This window comes from Coregonus lavaretus, assembly GCF_964263955.1.
Source record: "Coregonus lavaretus genome assembly, chromosome: 19".
NCBI lineage: Eukaryota > Metazoa > Chordata > Actinopteri > Salmoniformes > Salmonidae > Coregonus > Coregonus lavaretus.
In genome coordinates this window covers 1037014-1049815 of record NC_140006.1, presented here as the reverse complement: position 1 = coordinate 1049815, position 12802 = coordinate 1037014, and the positions used below count along the sequence as shown (strand labels likewise).

The following is a 12802-nucleotide window of genomic DNA, read 5'->3' as shown; positions in this document are numbered from 1 at the left end:
GCACCACCACAGACAGACGACAGACAGCTGTTCCCTACTGCACAACACAACACAAACCCCACCCTATGCTGCTGCTGCTGTTACCACACTAACGAATGAACATGAAAAGCCTAGCAGGCTCATAGCAGAGGCAGGGGGAGAGGAAATATTGTGTATAGAAGGAGTGGGTGGAGACTGGAGACAGAGGAGAGAATGGGTCCTATGGAGTGGGATTCCTCCTTTCAAGATTCCTTCCTTGTTAGGCAGTTGTTCCTCACATCTGTCACCTCACCTGACGATTACATTTGTTTGTCTATTTGTTGATTGATGGATGGATAGAGAGAGAGAGACATAGAGAGAGGGAGAGAGAGACCGAGAAGAGAGAAACGTGCGACAGATACAGTGGGGAGAACAAGTATTTGATACACTACCGATTTTGCAGGTTTTCCTACTTACAAAGCATGTAGAGGTCTGTCATTTTTATCATAGGTACACTTCAACTGTGAGAGACGGAATCTAAAACAAAAATCCAGAAAATCACATTGTATGATTTTTAAGTAATTAATTTGCATTTTATTGCATGACATAAGTATTTGATCACCTACCAACCAGTAAGAATTCCGGCTCTCACAGAAACTGTTAGTTTTTCTTTAAGAAGCCCTCCTGTTCTCCACTCATTACCTGTATTAACTGCACCTGTTTGAACTCGTTACCTGTATAAAAGACACCTGTCCACACACTCAATCAAACACACTCCAACCTCTCCACAATGGCCAAGACCAGAGAGCTGTGTAAGGATATCAGGGATAAAATTGTAGACCTGCACAAGGCTGGGATGGGCTACAGGACAATAGGCAAGCAGCTTGGTGAGAAGGCAACAACTTTTGGCGCAATTATTAGAAAATGGAAGAAGTTCAAGATGACGATCAATCACCCTCGGTCTGGGGCTCCATGCAAGATCTCACCTCGTGGGGCATCAATGATCATGAGGAAGGTGAGGGATCAGCCCAGAACTACACGGCAGGACCTGGTCAATGACCTGAAGAGAGCTGGGACCACAGTCTCAAAGAAAACCATTAGTAACACACTACGCCGTCATGGATTAAAATTCTGCAGCGTACGCAAGGTCCCCCTGCTCAAGCCAGCGCATGTCCAGGCCCGTCTGAAGTTTGCCAATGACCATCTGGATGATCCAGAGGAGGAATGGGAGAAGGTCATGTGGTCTGATAAGACAAAAATAGAGCTTTTTGGTCTAAACTCCACTCGCCGTGTTTGGAGGAAGAAGAAGGGTACAACCCCAAGAACACCATCCCAACCGTGAAGCATGGAGGTGGAAACATAATTCTTTGGGGATGCTTTTCTGCAAAGGGGACAGGATGACTGCACCGTATTGAGGGGAGGATGGATGGGGCCATGTATCGCGAGATCTTGGCCAACAACCTCCTTCCCTCAGTAAGAGCATTGAAGATGGGTCGTGGCTGGGTCTTCCAGCATGACAACGACCCGAAACACACAGCCAGGGTAACTAAGGAGTGGCTCCGTAAGAAGCATCTCAAGGTCCTGGAGTGGCCTAGCCAGTCTCCAGACCTGAACCCAATAGAAAATCTTTGGAGGGAGCTGAAAGTCCGTATTGCCCAGCGACAGCCCCGAAACCTGAAGGATCTGGAGAAGGTCTGTATGGAGGAGAGGGCCAAAATCCCTGCTACAGTGTGTGCAAACCTGGTCAAGTCCTACAGGAAACATATTATCTCTGTAATTGCAAACAAAGGTTTCTGTACCAAATATTAAGTTCTGCTTTTCTGATATATCAAATACTTATGTCATGCAATAAAATGCAAATTAATTACTTAAAAATCATACAATGTGATTTTCTGGATTTTTGTCTGGACAGGTGTCTTTTATACAGGTAACGAGTTCAAACAGGTGCAGTTAATACAGGTAATGAGTGGAGAACAGGAGGGCTTCTTAAAGAAAAACTAACAGTTTCTGTGAGAGCCGGAATTCTTACTGGTTGGTAGGTGATCAAATACTTATGTCATGCAATAAAATGCAAATTAATTACTTAAAAATCATACAATGTGATTTTCTGGATTTTTGTTTTAGATTCGGTCTCTCACAGTTGAAGTGTACCTATGATAAAAATTACAGACCTCTACATGCTTTGTAAGTAGGAAAACCTGCAAAATCGGCAGTGTATCAAATACTTGTTCTCCCCACTGTATCTACTTACCCTTAGGTGATCCAATGGGGGCCTCACTCAGTGACTTCATCAGTCTGCCATCGCTGAGCGGGCTGGGCTCAGAGGCAAACGACACCTCGGGGGTCGATTCCTCCTCTTCCTCCCCCTGCTCTTCCTCTTCTTCCACCTCTTCCTCATGCGCCTCCTCTTCCTCTCTCTCCTCCAGCTCTGACGCGTCGGCATCGTCCTGTCTCTGCTTCTCCTGCTGCTTGCTGTGGTTCTCAATCACCTGCATAATGATAATAACAAGATTTCTTTTTTTTACTCCTTAAAAACAGCTTAATGTATTATAAGGGCTTATAAGTTAATATAAAAAGGGCTTATGAGTGCATAATAAGCGTATTTGAAACACCCAAGGACGACTGACTGCATTGTATGTTCACATCATAGAAATCACCTTGTTGGCGGTTTCCATGACGACCTCAATGTTGAGGTTCTGTGCGGCCATGGCGAGCAGTTCGTCGTCATCGTCCCCCACCTCCCAGGCATCGCTGGTGATGCTCTCAAACTCCTGGAAGGTGGTGGCTTTCTTTGGCTTCCCTCCCGGTGTCGTCTGGGGCTTGTTGCCCGCTTTGATTAGACTGAGAGGGAGAAACAGATGGAGAAGTTTAGGGTACAAGAAGTCAGCCAAAACATTAAAGACCACATCAAAAGCCCAAAATGATATATGTACAGTGAGGGAAAAAAGTATTTGATCCCCTGCGGATTTTGTACGTTTGCCCACTAACAAAGACATGATCTGTCTATAATTGTAATGGTAGGTTTATTTGAACAGTGAGAGACAAAATAACAACAAAAAAATCCAGAAAAACGCATCTCAAAAATGTTATATATTGATTTGCATTTTAATGAGGGAAATAAGTATTTGACCCCTCTGCAAAAAATGACTTAGTACTTGGTGGCAAAACCCTTTTTGGCAATCACAGAGGTCAGACGTTTCTTGTAGTTGGCCACCAGGTTTGCACACATCTCAGGAGGGATTTTGTCCCACTCCTCTTTGCAGATGTTCTCCAAGTCATTAAGGTTTCGAGCCTGACATTTGGCAACTCGAACCTTCAGCTCCCTCCACAGATTTTCTATGGGATTAAGGTCTGGAGACTGGCTAGGCCACTCCAGGACCTTAATGTGCTTTTTCTTGAGCCACTCCTTTGTTGCCTTGGCCGTGTGTTTTGGGTCATTGTCATGCTGGAATACCCATCCATGACCCATTTTCAATGCCCTGGCTGAGGGAAGGAGGTTCTCACCCAAGATTTGACGGTACATGGCCCCGTCCATCGTCCCTTTGATGCAGGGAAGTTGTCCTGTCCCCTTAGCAGAAAAACACCCCCAAAGCATAATGTTTCCACCTCCATGTTTGACGGTGGGGATGGTGTTCTTGGGGTCTTAGGCAGCATTCCTCCTCCTCCAAACACGGCGAGTTCAGTTGATGCCAAAGAGCTCGATTTTGGTCTCATCTGACCACAACACTTTCACCCAGTTCTCCACTGAATCATTCAGAGGTTCATTGGCAAACTTCAGACGGGCCTGTGTATGTGCTTTCTTGAGCAGGGGGACCTTGCGGGCGCTGCAGGATTTCAGTCCTTCACGGCGTAGTGTGTTACCAATTGTTTTCTTGGTGACTATGGTCCCAGCTGCCTTGAGATCATTGACAAGATCCTCCCGTGTAGTTCTGGGCTGATTCCTCACCGTTCTCATGATCATTGCAACTCTACGAGGTGAGATCTTGCATGGAGCCCCAGGCCGAGGGAGATTGACAGTTATTTTGTGTTTCTTCCATTTGCGAATAATCGCACCAACTGTTGTCACCTTCTCACCAAGCTGCTTGGCAATGTTCTTGTAGCCCATTCCAGCCTTGGGAAGGTCTACAATCCAGCCATTCCAGCCTTGTGTAGCTCCTTGGAGAGCTCTTTGGTCTTGGCCATGGTGGAGAGTTTGGAATCTGATTGATTGATTGCTTCTGTGGACAGGTCTTTTATACAGGTAACAAGCTGAGATTAGGAGCACTCCATTTAAGAGTGTGCTCCTAATCTCAGCTCATTACCTGTATAAAAGACACCAGGGAGCCAGAAATCTTTCTGATTGAGAGGGGGTCAAATACTTATTTCCCTCATTAAAATGCAAATCAATTTCTAACATTTCTGAGATGCGTTTTTCTGGATTTTGTTGTTGTTATTCTGTCTCTCACTGTTAAAATAAACCTACCATTAAAATTATAGACTGATCATTTCTTTGTCAGTGGGCAAACGAACAAAATCAGCAGGGGATCAAATACTTTTTTCCCCTCACTGTATTTTCAATTGTTCAACATTTTCATGTTATTTTTAGCATAAGGTGGAAGAGGTTGGTAATAATGGTGAATTGAAGGACGGGTGAAAAACTTAGAAAGGATGAACAGAAGGGCCATGAAAGATTAGGCCTGGGAGCCAAATTCACTCTGGAAGGGCAACTTCACAAACATCCCTCAAGTGTTCATTAGATGGCATTAATATTCAAATGCCAAATACGGTTTGTCAAAAAGTGCCTACTTCATCCAAAAAACATACTAAATTTAAAAATGCACGGCCGTTTTTGTTCCATTTGCTCAATTGAGGGTCTTTAAGTTATATTAGTAAAAGACTGCAGCTGTGCCCTTGATATCTACAGGCTACAGATGGATATTCTCACATTGACTCAGCGAGCCAATGTTGAAAAAAACTGACTGACGATAATGTTGGAAAAAAAACTGAATGACGATAATGAAAGAAATTACACAATCACAAAAATATTCCACAAGGACAATAAATGAGTCAGCATCTATTACAATTATTTCAAAAAGGTTATTGTAAAAGGTACACAATCATAGTGCAGATTAAATCAATTAAAAATACATTTTCTCACAAAAAACCTTCCTTTGTGTATGAGAGACGTTTTCTTCAGTGGGAAAAATGTAATAAAAAGCCAATTTAATTTATCCTTTTTCCTCTCATGTCCATGAGACTCTTGTGTGCACCAGAAATTGAAAAGCAGCGCGGGTGGAAGGAGAGAAGGAGAGGGGACCCTTTCCATCTTATTATTTTCATTCAAAACCAAGCATTAGCATAACAAAAACAAAGCCAAGTTCAATATGACTACCTGTGACTAGCCCACTCCTGACAGGTGATAAAACTATGGAAGTCAGCCTAACAATAACAAGTAAATGAAATATACTCCTCTGTGGACATCAGCCACATGATTAGACTTGCTACACTTTAATCTCAACCGCAAAGCAACAAAAGCCTACTACTGAAGATCAGCTGCTTCATGTGTTTCCACTCCCTCCTTGTAAACCCACAACCAACAGTTGGGAGAATATACTTCGTATACTGGTATGTGAGCAGCTGTGTAGCGTTTCAGAACTGTGCTGGACTGTGCTGCACAAGAGAGCCAGTAAAGAGAATATTATACTGTTACCTATATAGAGTATTTGATTAGGCCTAGCTTGGGTCTGTGTGAGTTAATCTAACAGATGTCAAATGGGGATAGGACAGATCATAAACAAATATATAGTGGGTGCCAGGCAGCCTGAGAAGTAAGCCCTTCTAGGTGCCAGTGTCTCTGCTTTAGGGCATTTCCATCGAAAAGGACCCATGAGCACCAACATGTGAAGTTCATAGGCGCATATATACAGTGGGGAAAAAAAGTATTTAGTCAGCCACCAATTGTGCAAGTTCTCCCACTTAAAAAGATGAGAGGCCTGTCATTTTCATCATAGGTACACGTCAACTATGACAGACAAATTGAGATTTTTTTTTCCAGAAAATCACATTGTAGGATTTTTAATGAATTTATTTGCAAATTATGGTGGAAAATAAGTATTTGGTCAATAACAAAAGTTTCTCAATACTTTGTTATATACCCTTTGTTGGCAATGACACAGGTCAAACATTTTCTGTAAGTCTTCACAAGGTTTTCACACACTGTTGCTGGTATTTTGGCCCATTCCTCCATGCAGATCTCCTCTAGAGCAGTGATGTTTTGGGGCTGTCGCTGGGCAACACGGACTTTCAACTCCCTCCAAAGATTTTCTATGGGGTTGAGATCTGGAGACTGGCTAGGCCACTCCAGGACCTTGAAATGCTTCTTACGAAGCCACTCCTTCGTTGCCCGGGCGGTGTGTTTGGGATCATTGTCATGCTGAAAGACCCAGCCACGTTTCATCTTCAATGCCCTTGCTGATGGAAGGTGGTTTTCACTCAAAATCTCACGATACATGGCCCCATTCATTCTTTCCTTTACACGGATCAGTCGTCCTGGTCCCTTTGCAGAAAAACAGCCCCAAAGCATGATGTTTCCACCCCCATGCTTCACAGTAGGTATGGTGTTCTTTGGATGCAACTCAGCATTCTTTGTCCTCCAAACACGACGAGTTGAGCTTTTACCAAAAAGTTCTATTTTGGTTTTATCTGACCATATGACATTCTCCCAATCCTCTTCTGGATCATCCAAAAAGCAAACTTCAGACGGGCCTGGACATGTCCTGGCTTAAGCAGGTGGACACGTCTGGCACTGCAGGATGAGTCCCTGGCGGCGTAGTGTGTTACTGATGGTAGGCTTTGTTACTTTGGTCCCAGCTCTCTGCAGGTCATTCACTAGGTCCCCCCGTGTGGTTCTGGGATTTTTGCTCACCGTTCTTGTGATCATTTTGACCCCATGGGGTGAGAACTTGCGTGGAGCCCCAGATCGAGGGAGATTATCAGTGGTCTTGTATGTCTTCCATTTCCTAATAATTGCTCCCACAGTTGATTTCTTCAAACCAAGCTGCTTACCTATTGCAGATTCAGTCTTCCCAGCCTGGTGCAGGTCTACAATTTTGTTTCTGGTGTCCTTTGACAGCTCTTTGGTCTTGGCCATAGTGGAGTTTGGAGTGTGACTGTTTGAGGTTGTGGACAGGTGTCTTTTATACTGATAACAAGTTCAAACAGGTGCCATTAATACAGGTAACGAGTGGAGGACAGAGGAGCCTCTTAAAGAAGAAGTTACAGGTCTGTGAGAGCCAGAAATCTTGCTTGTTTGTAGGTGACCAAATACTTATTTTCCACCATAATTTGCAAATAAATTCATTAAAAATCCTACAATGTGATTTTCTGGAAAAAAAATTCTCAATTTGTCTGTCATAGTTGACGTGTACCTATGATGAAAATGACAGGCCTCTCTCATCTTTTTAAGTGGGAGAACTTGCACAATTGGTGGCAGACTAAATACTTTTTTTCCCCCACTGTAATTGTGTCAAATGAAAGCTAAGAGTATATATTTTGGGGGAATTAAGGCATAGATACATTTTTCAACCATTTTCCATCTTAAAAATTAGGCTTTGATTTCTGGATAAACAAATGGAAAAGGAGTCTTAGAAAACATCTACCAGAAAGTCTTAAATGGTATTAGAAATACATCAAAACAAAATAATGTTGACGTAAAGACCCCTTCCAACTAATATCAACACATATATTTAGTATTGGAGAAATTGTTTACCTTCTGTAAGTTTAAGAAATATTGTCTTGTGCCTTGTAATTCTGTTACCAAAAACGGACATAGCTTTAAGATATTTCCTAATTTCTCTCCCTCATGAGGGAGGATAATGAAAGTTCACAGAAGTAACAAGTAATGGTAGACCTACCAATTAATTACAGTGATTTTACTGATATCAATTTTGTTTACGAATTGTTAAGTGATTAAAACTCGTAATCCATTACCAAATTGGTAACGGAATCACCCAAACAAAATCAGTAACGGAATTACTGCAACGGAATTGGCTACAATGGGAAATAATAAGTCACAATCCACAGTTGAGTCACCTTATATTGTCCTCCCTTCCACTGGCACACTGTTATGTTCAGCTCATAACTGATTTCTTTGTATTTCTGTTGACTGGCAGTCAAACCAAGAGTGTTAAAACAGTCTGAGTCCCAGTTAATGTCATCTCTTCCAGCTCTTACTGACACCTACCCATGAGCCCCCTCTCTTTCCATTTACTTGACCAGCATCCTCACCCACTGAGCACCAACCAACACCGGACGTTCATGGACATTGAAAAGTAGTTCACATTTGGGCAGGCCACCCTGGCTTTGATGTTAACATCCACAGACAAAACGGACTTGACCAAATCATAGACCTAAGTTTGGATAGCACAGTGCAGTACAGTACAGTGAGTAGAGCACAGCACAATGCAGTACAGTGAGTAGAGTACAGTACAGCCCAATACAATAGTACAGTATACTATAGGACAGTACAATACAGCACTATACTTTACAGAACTCTACTCTGCTGTATTGTAATGCACTGTCCTCTGCTGCACTGTGATGTTCAAACTTGTAAAATATGAGGAGAATGACATTCATATATCCATAATTATGCATTTCTGTGTAGTACAGATCAGGGACCCATGTTGTAATGTTATTACCATAATTATGTTACCGGGTGTAAATCCACTTCACTTACTGTAGTTCAATAACCAAAATAAAAAATGTTTAACTCAAAGTGCCATGTCATAGCTGACACCCCATTCTTTCTGCAGACATCTTTGAATCTTAATTCGGAGCAGATATTTATCAGAGTTTTTTGAAAATGTGGTCTCATAACCTGAGTGAGATTTTACTGTAATTCCGTTACCAAAGTCATTGTGCATAGATTTTTATGGTTTGGTCAACTTTGAAATCAATGTTATTTTGTTTGGCATACATTTGAAAGTGAAAAAACTAAGTGAAAGCATAATTTTGTTCCCGTGGAATTGCCCTTTAGCCAATTTGCTGTTGTCTTGGCAAGGCAACGATGTAGCTAGTGTTGATTAGCCAGGCTACAATGGAGCGGCCATAATTCCTTATCCTCAATCAAGTCAAACGGGTGCTTAAAAAGGACAGTCAAACAAGAACATGCAGTGTTTCTGTAATCACAATAGCCCTAACGCATCAATCACACCGACAGCGTCATTGCGCAAAATGGCATGAAGCATCATCTGGATATGTGTGCAACAAAAGTTCAACATTCACCTTCTGCTACCATTTTGCCACACAATTTGATGCATACGTTTGATAAATACAATGTATGCACAACACAGAATGCACTGCAACTGTCTCAGCAACGCAATGCTGCAAGAAAAATGCAGTATTCCTTTGGAAATGAATGTACTTCTGCTGTACAAAAACGCAATGTCGCTGTCGGTGTGTTTGAGGCGTAAGGAAGTTATAATAGCATTACATTTTTTGCCTCAGCATTTCCTGAAAGTTATAAAAACACCCAGTTTATTGACTGGATTTTCAGATCAGTTCACTACTCCAACCTGAATGGCCATCTTAAATCTCCTATCAAAGGACCAAAGCTACCTACAGTTGGAATCGGAAGTTTACATACACCTTAGCCAAATACATTTAAACTCAGTTTTTCACAATTCCTGACATTTAATCCTAGCAAAAATTCCCTGTTTTAGGTCAGTTAGGATCACCACTTTATTTTAAGAATGTGAAACGTAAGAATAATAGTAGAGAGAATTATTTATTTCAGCTTTTATTTCTTTCATCACATTCCCAGTGGGTCAGAAGTTTACATACACTCAATTAGTATTTGGTAGCATTGCCTTTAAATTGTTTAACTTGGGTCAAACGTTCTGGATAGCCTTCCACAAGCTTCCCACAATAAATTGGGTGAATTCTGGTCCATTCCTACCGACAGAGCTGGTGTAACGGTTTGTAGGCCTCTTTGCTCGCACACGCTTTTTCAGTTCTGCCTGACTGATGTCTTGAGATGTTACTTCAATAGATCCACATAATTGTCCTTCCTCATGATGCCATCTATTTTGTGAAATACACCAGTCCCTCCTGCAGCAAATGATGCTGCCACCCCTGTGCTTCACGGTTGGGATGGTGTTCTTCGGCTTGCAAGCGCTACCTTTTTCCTCCAAACATAACGACGTCATTATGGCCAAACAGATCTATTTTTGTTTCATCAGACCAGAGGACATTTCTCCAAAAAGTACGATATTTGTCCCCATGTGCAGTTACAAACCGTAGTCTGGCTTTTTTATGGCAGATTTGGAGCAGTGGCTTCTTCCTTGCTGAGCGGCCTTTCAGGTTATGTCAATATAGGACTCGTTCTACTGTGGATATATATACTTTTGTACCTGTTTCCTCCAGCATCTTCACAAGGTGCTTTGCTGTTGTTCTGGAATTGATTTGCACTTTTCGCGCCAAAGTACGTTCATCTCTAGGAGACAGAACGCGTCTCCTTCCTGAGCGGTATGACGGCTGCGTGGTCCCATGGTGTTTATACTTGTGTACTATTGTTTGTACAGATGAATGTTGTACCTTCAGGCATTTGGAAATTGCTCCCAAGGATGAACCAGACTTGTGGAGGTCTACAATTTCTGAGGTCTTGGCTGATTTCTTTTGATTTTCCCATGATGTCAAGCAAAGAGGCACTGAGTTTGAAGGTAGGCCTTGAAATACATCCACAGGTACACCTCCAATTGACTCAAATTATGTCAATTAGCCTATCAGAAGCTTCTAAAGCCATGACATCATTTTCTGGAATTTTCCAAGCTGTTTAAAGGCACAGTCAACTTAGTTTATGTAAACCTCTGACCCCACTGGAATTGTGATACAGTGAATTATAAGTGAAATAATCTGTCTGTAAACAATTGTTGGAAAAATTACTTGTGTCATGCACAAAGTAGATGTCCTAACCAACTTGCCAAAACCATAGTTTGTTAACAAGAAATGTGTGGAATGGTTGAAAAACAAGTTTTAATAACTCCAACCTAAGTGTATGTAAACTTCCGTCTTCAACTGTACATACCAGAGAGCAGAGAGTCACCATTCATTAATTATAGAATATGTCCCCTATATTGTGCACTACTAGAAGGAAATGGGGTGCCATTTGGGACTCAAACATACTGTTGGGCCTATACAGTACAACTAATCAGACACTTACTTAGTATGTAGAAGAGGGTCGAAAGGTGGATGTTGAGCACCATACACATGTTGTATGCTGTGGAGAGGAAAGAAAACACAATGACCTATTGCTATGTTTTGACAACAAATCTACTGAATGAATGTATTACAGTGTGTTATAGTTTAAAGTGGATAACATGTCAGTCAACTAATGCCTTGATACAGTTAAAGTGCATACATATCAGAAAGAAGTTCAATAAGTCGTCTTGTTATTTCGTTGTTGGTGTGTTTACAATACGCTCTGACAAAGAGTCAGTTCAATCAGAAAAGGCTTCTAGCTAGCTTAATGAAAACCCTAGCAAGTTAGCGAACTGGATAGTTAGGAATGTTATGATGAGCTAGCTGGTTAGCTAAGCTAGCTGTTTACCTATCCGACTAACTTATACTAGCCTTTAGCTAGCAAATGGCTGCTGATATGTTCTCTGCACTCACTGTCGTAAGAGTATGCGCACGTTTGACAAAAGTATGACATAAAGCAAAAAATCATTATTGATATGTGAAAAATAAAATGTTAATGTTACAGTCAGTGTGAACTGTATTGTCGGATTCAATAGTGCAACGTAGCTAGCTAACAAGCAGTGAGCAAATGTAGCTAGCTAGAAGGAACACGTCACTAACCTGCCAGGGACCTTAGCTGTGTTTCTTTTCCAGAATTGTTTCTTGTTTCCGTCAGTTGACATTTTCTTTCCCAGGTACAATATGTCATATACACAAAAATTCGAGTGTTGTTAGCTATAGTTTTAAAAAACGTCTAACGTGTGTTTATTTACACCCAGTTCCCTCCTCCAAAACTCAGAAAGCCGCCATGTTGGATCTGCGTTCCTCTGAGCAAGCGCTGCAGGGATTGGTCCGTTTCACATTGCCTAGCCATCGCCCAATCACAAGTACGATCTACAGTAAGTGATTTGAGACGCGGATGACGTCAGCTTCCACTGGTGTCACTTGCTGCGTTCATGTGCTAGTCAGAACTAGAAACTCTGAAATGTCCGACTTGATAACTTGTTGTAGTTATATACGAGCCGCGTTCGACGAATCAGCAAGTCGGAAATGTCCAAGTTTCATAGTTCCGACTAGCTTTGTGAACGTGGCAAGTGTCGTGGAGATATAATGCCGCGTTATGTCCTAGTCGGAACTAGGAAACTCAGAAATGTCCGACTTCATTGAACGCAGCACGTGATTAAATACAACCAGTTAGCAAGTCGCACATTTCCGAGTTTCCTAGTTCAGACTAGCACATGTACGTGGTATAATATGAACGGTCAGTGTGGCTGATAGATGTACATGGCGGCAGGTAGTCTTGTGGTAAAGAGCGTTGGGCCAATAATTGAAAAGTCGCTGGTTCGAGTCCCCGTGCCAACTAGGTGAAAAATGTCAATGTGCCCTTGAGCAAGGCACTTAAACATAATTGCTCCTGTAAATCGCTCTGAATAAGAGCGTCTGCTAAATGACTAAAATATATAGATAAAATGATCAAAAGCAGCAATAAACATGTAAGATCAGTACAGGGCTGGTTCCTGACATAAGTGGGTACTTAGGGCCCCTGACCCAAAATATATATATTGTGGGGGATTTATTATTCTCATAATTGATGGGATGACTAACTTAGAAAGAATGCATTCTTGACTGT

General features: G+C 41.8%; 1 protein-coding gene across 2 annotated transcripts in view; it reads right to left on the bottom strand.

Annotated features, from left to right (window-relative positions):
* LOC311146855 (TBC1 domain family member 22B-like) overlaps positions 1–12009 on the bottom strand; it is a 187766-nt gene extending 175757 nt beyond the window's left edge. The window contains exons 1-4 of one of the 2 annotated variants that reach the window (XM_084183462.1): positions 11794–12009; positions 11156–11212; positions 2616–2799; positions 2210–2447 (exon numbers count right to left, since the gene is read on the bottom strand). In XM_084183462.1, the coding sequence (XP_084039588.1) occupies positions 2210–2447; positions 2616–2799; positions 11156–11212; positions 11794–11855 (541 nt within the window). In that variant the 5' untranslated portion in view covers positions 11856–12009. The remainder of the gene's footprint in view (positions 1–2209; positions 2448–2615; positions 2800–11155; positions 11213–11793) is intronic. The other variant, XM_084183461.1, reaches the window with a different exon arrangement.
* Between the last annotated feature and the right edge of the window lie 793 nt (positions 12010–12802).